Source organism: Lissotriton vulgaris, chromosome 7 (genome assembly GCF_964263255.1).
Source record: "Lissotriton vulgaris chromosome 7, aLisVul1.2, whole genome shotgun sequence".
Taxonomy (NCBI): Eukaryota; Metazoa; Chordata; class Amphibia; order Caudata; family Salamandridae; genus Lissotriton; species Lissotriton vulgaris.
This window is the reverse complement of record NC_141695.1, coordinates 1,581,124,203-1,581,139,533: the sequence shown is the minus strand read 5'-3', so window position 1 is coordinate 1,581,139,533 and position 15,331 is coordinate 1,581,124,203. Positions and strand designations below refer to the sequence as shown.

The following is a 15,331-nucleotide window of genomic DNA, read 5'->3' as shown; positions in this document are numbered from 1 at the left end:
GCGTTACATTGCCCGACGTTTTGATACTTGTGCCCCGTGTTCTCAGAGCAGTGACTGCATCACTGCTCATTCATTCATTTGTTCTTCCCTTTGTGCATTCATTCAGTCATGTGTTTTTTTTTTTTACCGTTTGATAACTTTATTGCGGTCATAGACCATAAAAGCACATATAAAATATGTACATACACGAAATAGAATATTGTTTTATTTGCTTCGTACTTGATGACTAACACAGATACAAGAAAAAACAAAAGGAGCATGATAATGCTGATTTTTTTATTTTATTTTTTGTTGTGAAACTGAAAATAAAACTCCCCAAAAGTGAGATTGCGTGTTATTTATATGCTGGTAATTGTTTTTTTCTATTATTCAGAACGCATGCCGTACTGATAATGTGGTGTGTAATCTCAGATCACGTTTCCGAAAGTTCCTGTTTTTGATGTGCTGCACCCGGTGGCTCTGTAATGCTATTCCTGTGCTGTGAATGACTGTCTCAGCTGATGTAGTTAACTGATAGCTGTGTTGGTGTATTATGACTCAATGCTTTGGGGGTGTCAACTGGAGATGCACCGGTTGGAACCACCCTGGCAGTGAAGTCAGACTCAGGATCCCAGCGCGTGGCTGAAGTGAACAGCTACGTCTGGACTCATTACAGCCCTGCACACAGAATCCAGCACACTGGGAGGATGAGCTGACAGAAGAAATAATGGCCACGTCAAAGCGTGTGTTTCTTCCGGAGCTCTCCCGCCAATAATTCAACCGAGGGCTTTTGGATGAAGAGAAGAGAAAGAAAGAAAGCAGGACGCGTTGGCTTTTTGTGGTGCTGAATATTATTTCAGAAAGACGAGCAGGTAAAGGAGATATTGGTGATCGAGTGGGAAGTGAGGCTGCGCTGCTGGCTGGACTACTGCTGACAGCAGCTCCGTGTGGAGGGAGATTCCCGGGCTCCGAAGCGCGCGCGCTGCTGATGTTCGCCATGGGCGCACGCAGGGTGCTGTCCGTGGTCCCCACAGTGCTGATGGCTCTCACGTTTCCAACTTTCCGCGTCTGTGCGCAGAATGACACCGAGCCCATAGTCCTGGAGGGCAAGTGCCTGGTGGTGTGTGACTCGAACCCCACCTCGGACTCCAAGGGGTCCTCGTCGTCTCCCCTGGGGATCTCGGTGCGCGCCGCGAACTCCAAGGTGGCCTTTTCAGCGGTCCGGAGCACGAACCACGAGCCGTCCGAGATGAGCAACAAAACCCGCATCATCTACTTCGACCAGGTAGGGTGCAGGTGGGAACTAAGGGGTGACTTTTAGAAATAGAAAGAGTCATAGTGCCAAGTTTAAAGGTGTACATGAATGGCACTGGAGATATGAAGTATACCTGCCTTTTTTGGGGGGTGGAGGGGGGCATGTTTTAGCCATGTTCAATTTAAACAGGTAAAACATCGATTGAGTAGCGAGACACGTCTAAATGAACTAGTTTACTCGGAGTCAGAGGGGGCTAAGCTCATATGTTGTACCTTATTTCCTGAGAGGGCTTCCTTTTAACCAATTCGGGAAACTGCAAACATATGCATTTCCTCTGAGTTATGTGCATGCCCACGTATATAAAAAGTAATAGTTTCAAGCTAAGCCCCTCCTCTTTCCACTTTCCGTTTGTCTGACAGCAATATGTGTATTCTGGCGTTTGTCTTTCTTTTTACTAATACATTCTTCGAAATGTGTGATTTTTATAACATATTGGAAATGAGTGACTCCTTAAGTCCAGTGCCTTGAAACCCTCTGTTATAAAGCGCTTTATAAATTAAGCAGTAGTGAAACAGTGAAATGTAAAGCCACATTGTTACCAGAGAACATTGTGTCCCTTCAATGTCTGAAATGTGAAATATTATGTTTGCTTGCTCTGAACACTAGTTCCTTTCTTTGTTTAAAATGACGGTACTCATTTTGAAGTTTTAACAACTTCACAGAGACAAAAAGAGTCCCGAAGTTTGTAACACTCACCACTGAAGATTAAACAGAACATGCTGTGCTGCACGGTGCTAAGCTTCAACCCAAGGTGCATTGACAACCACATAAATAGTCCACAACACCCAAAGATCAAGAAACGAGCGACGTGCTGCTGATTCGCCTCGCTTGTAACTAGGAATGCAGCCAAGCTTTAATGTAACGCACCGCAAAAAGCATATTCATGGCGCGTATTTTTTTGTCAATTCTAACTACCTCGATGCTTCAAAAACCCAAGACATATATAACACAGTTAAAGCAGTAGCGTGTGACAGTCAGCTCAACTCGCCTTGGCCCCATCATTGCTCCGCTAGTGTGGACCTGGCCATATAATAAATGTTGTTAAAGTTCGCCAGAAGCAGTTCCAACCTGGCAATGCCAGTCAGTGACCGGCAGGGAGCTACAGGCAGCTCTGGGAAACGTGATTATGGCATCCCGACCCTCCGGGGGCCCCCAGCGCATTCAAACCCTTAGGGGTGATTAGATCGCGCTTTACAAATACCAGGTTATTTATTTTAACAGGATGGCAGCCTATATTCACCCCCTTTATACCAGATCCCATGTTTCTGAATCCTACCGGGGTTTTTCCTGTATCCCGTGTGGCCAGTCCAGTCCTGATCTAGATAAAATGCGGGCAGAGAGGGGCAATCATATCCTTCCCTACTCTGGAGAGTTCATTTATCGATTATGGCCTGTTTTTTAACCAGTACCTCCTGCACTGGTGTGTAACCGCTAATCCATCTTGCATACTAAATCGATTATCATTCGACCTTTCAATAGATTATATTAAGCACCATACACAACCCCTACCCAGGAGGGCGAAGTATGACACAGAGGAGTAACAGAGCTCAGAAGCATAGTTAAGAAATCCGTGACTGTGTCTGCACGGTAGGGTTCTCAACTAGCAGGCCGTGGGATCCTGCTCGGATTACACAGACTTTGGGACAAATGTGGAGACAAAAAGCATAAATTACTGGTCTCTGGTGTAAGCTTTAGGCGAATGGGACGTCACCCGTGTGCAAGACTCTGGTTGAAAAGCAGTGCTTAATTTGTAAAATATATATATATATGTTAAAAAATAATCAGTAAGGATAATGAGGCATCGTTTTTTAACAGGCTGCTGCTGTGCTGTATGTAGTTAGGGCTGCCTATAAACCAAGCATGTTTAATCTTGATTCCACCTCAAACCTCTTTCGTTCACCACCCTGCACTTCCGTTCTCTTTATTTCATTGTTCTACTTTAATTTTCGGTTCTTTCCCTCTTTGTTACTGTTTTCATATTTCCTCTCCATCCTCGTGTTTCCCTTTTCTGACTTTCTCTCGCTTGTGTTGGCTCAAATTCTGAGTATGAAAATTAGACCCCAGTCCCCAAAAACGAGAAATATGCCCACCGCCGGCACAAATTAAGCACCACCAGTAGCAAGCCATGTCTCAGACACATTTATGCAGGAGACATCTGCTGAGCTGCCTCCCTGTTCCTTCGTGTGGAAAGCTGCCTGGGAGACTTAACCTCAGTGTCAGTGAGGGAAGTGACTGATAGGAACCCATTTTTAAGTCGGGATAGCTAGAGATGTCCTAGGCGTAGAGTCGCTGTTTTCTACGTTCTTTAGAGCCATCGTTGCGCAACCCTCACTCTAAGCCAGCAGGCTGTGGTGCTGCAGCATAAAGCGCCTAAGCCACAATATGCTATTTAAATGTTGCAGTGCTACCATGCAGTAAAATGGCCGTGTAAAACTGCTACGCTAGTTACACTTCAGAAAACAAGCAGGGCTGCCATGAATAGTTAATGGGATCAGCGGTGGGTGTAAAGCAACTAAGTACCCTGGGCAATAAAACCAGGCATACTACAAGCAAGCACTTCTGGCGATGATGGATCTCCCACTGCTGGTGAGAGGGACTCCACACACAGCAAATTGCCGAGGCATTTCAAAGGAAACGAATGGAAAATCGCAGGCACAGAAAGCGCGCGCAACATCCCCGCTGTTCTGCACTTAAATCCCAAAGACTTATAAATCTTTCGAACACTGGCGCGGAGACCGCAGTTAACATCGGTAGAAGGCATTCGTCAGGAAGTTCTTCTTTGTTAATTGGAAAGTTACCCACAGTGCCGTGTTCCGCGTGTATATCTGTACAGTTTAAAACAATTCTGATATGTTCATATGTTCTCTCCTTTTCCTCGTGTGATATCTGTCAAGCGTGCTCAAAAAAGCGACCCTGCACTTTTTTTGAAGAGTGAAATTATTTTAATTGGATGATTTGCTGCTTTAGGTGGTTTGTGTCTCGTTCCCGCGTGATTTATAGTTGTGGGGTTGCTGCACTGTGAATTAATAGGAATATTCTCATGGCTGCTACGCCAATTACCTTTGCCATTGGCCGAGTGGGGAAGATTTATTAGATTTCCTGTTCAGTATCCTCCTTTTTGTGGACAGTGGGCTTGCTGTTAAGCAAAGCATGAAACCATTGCAATAAAACACATTAGAAAAGTCATAAATAGGATAATGTGATATATGATCTCAACAGTATACTTGGTTTTGGGTTTAGTGGCTCAAGACTTAGCATTTTTATTTTTCGTCCTAGGCAGAGACGTGCACGTATAAATTGAAAGTGACAGGGATATTTAAAGCATATCAAGTATGTAACTTTTCAAATCCTAAGTTAATTAAAACGATGAAACATGTTCAAAGAAAACGTACAGAGTGAGTTAATTTTTGTATGTTTTTAAGTTCTCACATACGCCTGTTTTAGGCCATAACAAACCATGGTGGCGCCTCTGCCATATCGAATAGTAGGGAGGGGGTGGAGGAAGGGGTCAGATGGTGTTATTGAACCTATTTCTAGCCGGAATTTACATACATTTGCAGCCTGCTTAGATTGACATGTGCTACAGTTTCAGTTTTCTGTATCAATATAGCATTTTTCCCCATTTCATTACTCAGGCTTGTGTTACATACACTGCAGCCACATTGGCATCACCAAATGACATACTTTTGTTTTTGTGGTTATTATCTTTACAGATCCTGGTAAATGTTGGAAACTTCTTCACACTGGAATCAGTTTTTGTAGCACCAAGGAAAGGCATCTACAGCTTCAGTTTCCACGTCATAAAAGTCTACCAGAGCCAGACAATCCAGGTAGGTTTTTCTGGTTCCGATACTGCACCGAGTGTGTTCAGGTTAAGGGTTGTCTGGGGTTGTGTTAGTTGTGTTATCTGTGCTTGTTGAACCATTGCTGTGCCTTGGATTTACAGTAGAAAGGATAGTGCACTAGATGTTGTCATAGCCTACACGTTCTGCAGTCAATAGGCCTCGACTTCTATCGACCTTCAATCTACTGAGCACAGAGCATAATGAACAGAAAAGTACAGCAGTTAATGTAATTACTGACCCTAAGGGACCCAGATGATCTCATTTCAATGGATAATTTGGCAGTGTTTCTGATGGTTAACGTAATGTAAAAAGAGAGCTGAGAATATTTGCTTTGAGAGTCATGATAAAACAGTAGTACTTGAAAGCAAAAACTCAACACATGTTAATGCAAAAGCATAGGTTGATATGGAGGTTTTGTAAAATGTCAGAACATTTATGTGGCAGTCCCCCACCTTGCTAATCAAATAGTTTATGGCTATACATGGGCTTTTAGGTCATGCAAACAAATCCATAGCCAGAGGCAGATGTGTTGAAAATGCGCTTGCAATTTACTAAATTTGTTGCGCATGCGTGCTTTTAGGAAATGGGGTTTTGGGACATTCAAAGGACGCTTATTAGTATTGATGCTGGTTTGCATGCCATACTGCCATCTGGGTGGTTTTTACAAATGTCCTTATGGAATGGGGTGTGGTTTCTGAGTATTTTAGGCCGGGCGCTAGTGTAATATCAAGATTGGTAACACAGTGGAAAGGAAGTGGAATATTAGTCAAACCCTAAGCTATATAGTTGCCGGAAGAGAAGGGTTTCTAGACTTTTGTGATATTTCCTTAAACCAGACTCAAGGAGCAGAGATGGCAGGCTCATGGGGAGTGGTCACGCCCACTGGCTGTGGCTTTCTATGCATAGCCTGAGAGGCATCTAGTGACACCTCACTCTGATAACAAGGAGAGACAGATTGTTGCTGTAGACAGATGGCCTCCTATAGAATGCAGGAACTTTGGAAACTGGAGACAATGAAGGATCAACCTCTTTAAGTGATGCAGAATTGTGTCAATGACCAACTATTCCCAAAACACACACACACACACACACACATATATATATATATATATATATATATATATATATATATATATATATATAGGAAACATCCTTTACAATGCAACTTTTACCACGCAGTGCCTTTACAACACAGGTTTTTACAACGAATTGCGCTGGGGGCGTTCTAGGATAGGTAGTAGTTTATTTACTATCCAACACCTTCCCTACTATCCACGGGGACTGGAGTAGGAATAGTAAATTAAACTTTTCACTATCCAGCACCCCTCAACGCAAGTCGGTGTAACGACTTGCGTTGAAAAACTTGCGTTGTATAGGCATGCTTGGTAAAAGCATGCGTTGTAACAAGGTACATCCTATATATATATATATATATATATATATATATATATATATATATATATATATATATATATATATATATATATATATATATATATATATATATATATATATATATATATATATATATATATAGATGGGTAACAGTGAAGTACAGGGATGTTTTTCAATGAGTGGTTCTGAGTGACATCAAATACACAATGAGAGAGAAGCTAAAGCTGTCTATGATGTCACTCAGAGCACTGAGGAGAACAATTTTCCTGTAATTCACTTTTTACCCAACTATAATGTTATGTTATGTATAGCCCCCAAAATCATCTGCCCTGCTTTCAACTTCTATGCAGGGTAAGATGAATAACGTGGAAACTATACATAACAGGGCCTTTGCAATGTATCTGTGTCCCAAAGATAATAAAAAAAGCAACGTACCTACAATCCTCAACCAACCCCCACCATCTTTCCAGCCTTACTTCCCCTTCCTGGAGTTGTGCTCACTGTTTTGAATCAAGGCAGAAGAGCGGTGTTACTCAACAAAAAAATTAATACTTGGTAGTAGCAATCCCAAAAGGGATACACTGCGCCTTAAGCAGAAAAAGCAGCAGTACAGGTATTAACTAAATATAAGCGTGAATTTTTGTTGAACAATATAAGATGTCGGGTGCTGAAATAACTGGGAGCACCAACTACTACATGGTGCTGTCAGCAAGTTGCAAGAACATGCGCATAAACATATCTATAAGTACAGTTGAAGCACAACCTTAATAGTCACAATGAATTCACTCCGATCATATATCCCATAAAATAATATATCCAAACAATATGTATAAGTCTCAAAGTCCGAAGGCAAATATATCCTATTCCAATCCAACGTTGAATTTAAAGGACCATCCACAAATTGAATGAAACAAGACCTCCTTTATTTATGTACGACAAATTCCCAGCAGTTCTTGATGCCAACACGTGTTTCGTCTGTACATATTAGCATTCAGACTTTTTCAAGGCTAGAAAATAAACATCATAAAAAGTCCATCAGTTCTTATATCTAGCAACTATTACAGGCTCTCGTGTGATCTATTCCTACTACTCCTACTTGAACCAAGTTATAGAGGAAAGAATGAAGTGACACCATGAATTAGAGTCAACTGCATAGGATATCATATTGGTAGACACCCTATATAATGATAGAGGTCAACAACTGCAGATTACAATCAATCATACTAGAAGACCGTTAAAAGTAAATGACCAATAGAGGAGAGATTGAAAAAGAAACAGATAGACCTACATCAAGGGTGCTGCACACAGTGATGGCGGGATAGGTCCATGATGTCCCATGCATCAAGATTAATGTATTGCAAAAAACACCACATGGTTCAAAGTGATTGGATAATACTCGAAAAAAGAGGCTACTTCAACACCCACCATACTAGACAACTGAGCCAGGGTTCCACAACGCAACAGGTACTTGTTGTTAGCGGTGTCCATAAATACATTGCCAATAGCATTAATTCATTGTAACTATTAAGGGTGTGCTACAACTGTACTTATAGATAAGCGGTGTTACTCAGACATGCTCTCGAAGAGCACTGTCAACCTGGCTTGAAAAGCCTTTATAACGTGGCAAGTGAGTAGGAAGTGGGTTACATGTTAGGTTATCAACTGTTGATATGTCATAGCAGCTAGTTATGTGATTTATAAACTGAAAAAAAAACAATAGGGGTACACTATGAAAGGCATACTTAACATTTGCATTAATGGTTTTGTCATAATAATATCTAGTTGCAGATACTGTCCAACATCTTGTAACATAGCTTCAAATGCTGCTCAGTGGTTTAAACTGTAAGATGTATGTACACGGTATGACACTCATTCAATGGGGAAGATGCTTTATGGTAAATATTGAGTCATCGGTTTCAAGCCTGCCTCTTTTGATCAAATCAAATTTGTATGCTGCCAGTGCCTTTTACCAAACCATTCAACATTTTATATTTAGGCCAATGCAATGGAAGCTCCAAAACCTGCAAAGCAGCTCAATGAATTGTCACACTGCCCTTCTGCCAGAATCCATGTCCTTTTATGCATGCTTCTACACCGCTATTGTGCGAACATCATGGGGATCACTATATGTCTGAAGTTCAACCTTTTCTAAATGGGGTTGCAAGAAGCATGGCGCTATGAGCATATGTTTTACACAAGATCCCCTAATTCCATGCCCAGGAAGACTTCACAGATCAAAACAAAAGTCTGTTTAATGTATCCTATTCCCATACTGTATTTGTGGAGCCAGTCTAATCACCTATTTGTATGAAGGTCCTTGAAGGGGCATATTTGAATGTGAAACAATAGAGAAGAGCTAGTGGAAGGTTCATACAAAGATTAAATAAAACCAGTTGATTTAACTAGTAGATATGTATTAGTGAACTCCACTTGGAAATATAAAGAACACCGGACTATCATGGATGTAGCCTTCAGAGTTAAAGTTAAAGAGGCTAATTATTAGCAAAGAGGTACCAAGAGCTCTGCACTGGTAAGTAGCACCCCTGACGGCTTTGGATGCTCTGGGAAGCTGTGATTATCAAATATTTTGCTGTAAACGTCTTGGAGAGGAAATCTCTTCAGTAGGTGGTGATTTATTTCCTTAAGTGATCAGAGATGTACATATGTATTTGAATCGTTTCCAATCAAAAACTAGAAATATTGCCTTTAAAAAGCCCTAGACTTGCATGCCGGTGTAGGGTGAAACACATGTTGGCTTACTTTGAGGACTACTCTGAAGGCCTTTCCTTCGGTTACAAATGTTTCATTCAGGCAAGAAAAAGAAGATCAATAAAGTGCCTCATCATGAAAGTAACTTTACTAGAATCTATTTATTTCCAATTGCACCATTTTATACTTGGATTCCCACTGTGTTGGATATACATGAAATAAACCAATTCATTTCTTGGAAGATACACTTATTTTTTATGACATTCGACCCCTCAGAAGAAGCCTGTGAGTTCCATAGGTAAGAAGGTTTGGTATCAATGAAAAATCTCCAGCTGTGACATGGTGCTAACACAGTCCAACTAACACTATCTCTTGAACAACTCCTAAAAATACTACCGATAAATTAATTTGAGGTAGAATCCTGCACATGGTGCTGCACAGATTTTTGATTTCATAAAATCCATATATGAAAGATTTCAACACTTGAGATTTGTGTTCAGGCTGTTTGCAAGTAGTTTAGGATAAGAGACAGGCCTATTTTTTCCAGTCTTAGCTCCTGCAGAGGATCATGGGCCAGATGTAGGTAAATCTCATTTACCGATTCATAAATACCGAATTTTACAGATTCGGTATTTATGAATCTGTAAATGAGATGTAGGTAAAAATTCGGTATTTTTTACTGAATCGGTAAGATTCTGTATTTACTGATTCAGTAAAATTACCGAAAATGTACGTTTTTTTAGCCCCTACTTCTCCATAGCCCTTTACCGGTCGGAAACGGCCGAAAATCGGTATTTTCGGCCGTTTCCGACCGGTAAAGGGCTACCTACATCTGGCCCATAGTTCTTTAATAAAAATGCATTTCATGCAATCAGGCTGATCTTTGTAAAATCTTTTCTTCAGAGACTGACGGGGGGGCGACAGATTTATCTTTCTTTCAATGCAGCTCTACACAGCAAGCCACCTTGCAGTGTAGTGTGAAACGGCAGTCATGTGCCATATTTACCATTAAACTGCGCATATCTGGTGTTGACACACTTTTAGCTGCCTACCACCAATGCAGGCACCCTTGCATCATGGTGCAAGGGTCCCTGCTTTGTCAGCAGGACTGTTTCGTGCAGGAAGGGAAACCTTCATGCAAAAAAAGAATCTTGAGTGGCATTTTCCTCTTTGAAAGTGTGCTGCAAAATGCAGCACTTGAGGAAAAAGGATAACATGAGGTGAAATAAAGATATGTCTCCTTGTTGCGCCTCACCTGGGGAAGTAGATAGCATTTTGACGCATTCCGAGACCTATCATTAATGTTAAATCTAGGAATGCACCAAAGTCCAAGGGTGGGTGTATGGGAACACCCACACTCTATCCCTAGAATGCCTTCCTGGGGCAGAGGAATGCAAGGCAGCGATCGTGGCCTTGCATTACACTAGATTTATCAAGCAGGGCCATGCAAGATGGCGTTGCAAGGCTTGATAAATCTCACATAGGTTTTGTGTCGATCTTGCGCCCTCTTGCATGGCACAAGGCCACGCAAAACCTTGATGAAATGGGCCCCTAGTGTTTGTGTTCAAATTTACTGTCCATAGTAGTTAGGAGTATAACACGTTGCTTGGCCACATGGATTTCAGCTCATTTTTATTTTTACCAAAAATATAAAACATCTATAGTCTTTAGGTTTTGAAATCTATTGTATTAAAATTAAATGTATCTTAAAAGGGACTTACTCCCGCCTTCAATTCTCATTTGTCCTTGTGCTTGTCACCTTAATTTTCCTCATTTCTATTGGTTGTAAGCCTTCTATTTCCTTTTCTTCCATATGCATTACTCGTATTAATTTCGCGTTGGCAAAGTACCGTGTTCATCCTCCTTGGTGGAGCTTCTTTTCTCAAGCCACAATCGGAAAACAAAATAAAAACAAGAGCTACACCCTTGCTTTAAAGTTACAGATCTGCCAAAATGCTCTGGTCTCAGCGTGCTATTATCTCCCTGGAGATCCTCCGACACGCTTTTTATTGCTTTGCCAAAGCATGCACTACCTAGTGCTGCCAGGGCACGAGCAGAGGTACACCTGAGTGCATTTCTTATTGGGTGCTCTCCACAGTCCCCCAGGGGCACAAGCAAGCATCCACTTAAGTACTTGTTACATGTGAAGTGAAAACATGTTTAGCACTGAAGCTAACTCCAAAGGGGCTTTGCGTAATGAATGATTTCAGAAAAGCATTTTGCAAGGGAGCAACTTGTGATTACTATTGTTTATGTCGCTCTTGACATCTTAGTGGGACTTCTAGTATGAAGTTTCGAAACTGTTGAAAAATTAAGTGTTCATTGAACCACAAACAATGGAAACATTGAACTTGATAGATTTCCTTAGAAAAACGATTTAGGTAGTGATGGAAAACAAATTATGCTGTCAATGAAGTAAAATTCCTCACCAGTTGACTCACCATGAGTCTGATAAACAGCGTCCCACTCGGATTTTCCATTCAGTCCTCCATGCAGCTCTTTGAAAATGAGTAAGAAATCATGGGCATAATTTCAAGTGTCATTCTGTAGCAAATAGTGCACACTTAATGCCAAAGCTCCTTTAGCACCATTCAGGCAGTGACTTTAGCAGAGCAGCTTAGTCATAGCAGACATCTTTCTGTGGCCATTGGTTTTACTTTTCTTCCTTCGCTCCCACCACTGTAATTTTCTTTTGCTTTCCTCCTTCTATATACACACATATCCTCCTCTTCCCAGACTTACAAACTCTCTCTATGGCTCCTTTTTCTCTCACCACCGACCACCTCCTCGCTGGTTTACACATTCCTCACTCTATAATGCTCTCACGCTATGGAGCATATTATCAAGAAGGGCATTCAAATTATTGCCGCTTTAGCAGCAGGAAACTGCCACTAAAGTGGCGATAATGGGCTTGATAATATGCCCTTGAGAACTCCAATCGAAGCCCAGGTTCACAACAGAACATGGACTTCTATGGGAATTCACAAGGGCATATTATCAAGTCCATTATCGCGGATTTAGCAGCAGTTTCCTGCCGCTAAAGCGGCGATAATTTTACCGTCGTTTCTTGATAATACGCCCCTATATTCTTTACTCTGCACTACCTCTCTGGGCAGCACCACCTCCCAAATTCAAATGAACTTTATTGGCAGGACAAGTTAAATCAGTGTGCAAGTCACATTGTTAAACCAATAGATATTTCAAACAAACAAGAGCGACCCATACATCCATGCGAAATGGGTATTGACTAATAGCTAGCAATAATTGTTCACATGGAACTCATTTTCAGGAGTAATCTCTTTTTCATCACACAGTCTTACTGTGTGTTGGTTTAGTCAGAGAAGAGGAAGGAATAACAGTACGGTAAAGTCTATGTGCTGTAAATAATTTGCAATGGTGCAATACAGTTGTTTGTGTCGGTAAAGCACCATTGTTCTTTATGCCACTTCAGGCTACCCTACTCTACTTCACTCTACAACACTTCACGCTGAAGTTTGAATCCATTAAAGTCTACTGTTCTCTATGACACTCTGGGACACAACACTCTACATACCTCTACTCCACTACATGACACTACTCCACTCTATGACTCTCTATTCAATTCCCTTGACACCACTACATTACATTTTACTCCACTTTATTCTACAACACACTAATCCACTCCACTCCACTCTATTACACTCTACACCACACAACTCTACGACCCTCTGCTCCACCCTGTCATTCCACTCTACTACATTACTCCACTCTATGCCACTCCACTCCACGATAATCTACTGAGCTCTACGCTACTCTACAACACTCCCCTCTATGCAACACCCTCTACATTATTCCATTCTACTCTACACCACTGGAGAAACACTCCATGCAACTCCATAAGACTATACTTCATTCTAAGCCCTTCCACTCTAACACTCTACTCCCTCCACAACCCTCCACTATTTGCCACTTCAGTGTATGCAACTTCATTACATTCCACTTCTCTCAACTGCATGCTACCCAACTTTACTCCACACCACTCTATGCTACTCCACACCACTTCATGACTCTCTACGCCACTCCATAACACTCCACTCTACTCCAAGGCACTGTACTTTGCAATACTCCACTTCTCACCACTCTCCTTTACACCACTAACTTTTGTCCATGCTGAACAGCAGCCAAGCGGGTGTACAAGTGTCAGGTTAAACCAGCCACAGACAACACAACCTCCATGCCTGATTACCCATCAATATTGTTTCACAGCCTCATCCTGCTCACAAACTTCCCACATTCATCACAAAAATCTACTTGAGAGGCTAAGTCCTTGCTACTCTCAATGACATCTAATGAAGCGCCACTCAAGTGTACAGCCTACTCTCCAGAAATCCCTACTTGATCTGACCCGATTCCAGGACTAGTAAAGGTTTGGATGGAGAGGTAGAAAATCCCGGCTTTCTAATTCTTTAATGTATGATTTGGGTAGATCACACACTGGTTTCTTATCTGTAATACTTGACCCTCTAGGCTGAAGATTGAAAGGAAGGGGAGAGGAGTTGGCCAAACGGCTAGGGCGGTCGACCTCAAATCTGGGGAACTGGGCTCAAGCCCTGGCAAGAAAGTGCAACATCCTGTGCATCTGGGTAAATTACTTAATCTCCCTGTGCGTATAAAAAAAAAATTAATGTGTTCTCATGTAACGCAACTGATGCTCATGTAAAGCTTTCTGATAACTTTGTGTCATGTTTGCGCTATATAAAACTCTGTCAAAAAAAAGGACTGGGCTCTGGCTACACCTACGGACTACGGGCATCATTTATGAGAAATTACGCATCGCTGCGTGAAAGCAGCAATGCGTCACGTCTCAGTGCTCACTCCTTGCAACATACCTGATGCGTCATATTTAATGTATGACGTATCATGTCGCAAGGAATAACAGATACGTCAGTATTTCTGACGTATCTCTAAGCGCAAAAGTGACGCATTGCTGCAGTGTGTCACAAAAGTGACGCAACTCCAGCAATGCGTCCTTTCACATGGGGCAAGCCCCATGTAAGGGCCTGCATCAGTCTTACGCCTGCTCTGAGACAGGCGCAAGATTTTGATGCAACTACGTCCTAGAAGTGACGCAGTGAAATCTCATAGATTTCACGGTGTCACTTCTACGAGGCTTTTTGCGGGGGAACGCCCCCCCTGCATACATTATACCTGATGCAGGTATAATGTAGCGCAGGGGTTTACAAAGTGACGCATCTGCTTAGATGCATCACTTTGTACATAGTGCGCAACAGGAGGCATCTTTTACGCCGGCAACAGGAGGCATCTTTTACGCCGCTGATGCATCACATAAAGTGACGCATCGGAATCGCAAAACTGATGCAAGGCCTCATAAATGAGGCCCTACATTTGCTAAACTGAAGACGAGCCAATTTGATGTGTCCATCTCTTGTTTATGATCAATGAAAAGGTGCCTGTACCTTCTGCTTCATGAAAGAAAGTTAGGGAAAGGGAAGAAATTGGAGGAAGGATATTATCAGGGTCAAAATGTCACTTGTGATAATTGCATAATTCCCATAACGAGAATCTCCACAAATTTTGCAGACTACATATGCATACAAGTTAATTTCCTAGGGTCCAGACTTCAACATCAAGTGTGCCACAACTCATGATTTAATAAAAAAAACAATTGCAAGAGGAAGAGATCTCATCAAAATCTGTGAAACACAGCCAGGTTTTTTAACCCTTTCCATGCTCATCACGAGCTCAGCTCGTCATGAGGCACGGTGCTCGTGTGCTCATGACGAGCTGACCTTGTCATGAACAATGGAATTCAAGCATTTTCAGCACAGGAGGGGAATATGCTCCGCAGCCAAGGTGTTAAAATATTCTATCACCCTGATTTTGATATTAGTGAGCCCTGTAGTTACCCATACTTCTATAAACCCTCCACCTTTCTGTCTTAAACTAATATATAGTATCTTACACTATTCAACTACTTTGAAAATTTTTCCAGAACCACTGTAAATTGTAAATTGGAGCGGCTTCGGCCTTCGCTAACTTTTCAAAGTAGTCCCAGGAGCACCACCCTGGTTCTCTTCCTACCTTTCCA

General features: G+C 41.8%; 1 protein-coding gene across 1 annotated transcript in view; it reads left to right on the top strand.

The window, feature by feature from the left end:
• The first annotated feature begins 573 nt into the window (after positions 1-573).
• The window catches only part of CBLN4 (cerebellin 4 precursor), a 180,471-nt gene continuing 165,713 nt past the window's right edge, over positions 574-15,331 (top strand). The window contains exons 1-2 of the mRNA XM_086929017.1: positions 574-1,264; positions 5,008-5,124. Of these exons, the coding sequence (XP_086785143.1) occupies positions 968-1,264; positions 5,008-5,124 (414 nt within the window). The 5' untranslated portion in view covers positions 574-967. The remainder of the gene's footprint in view (positions 1,265-5,007; positions 5,125-15,331) is intronic.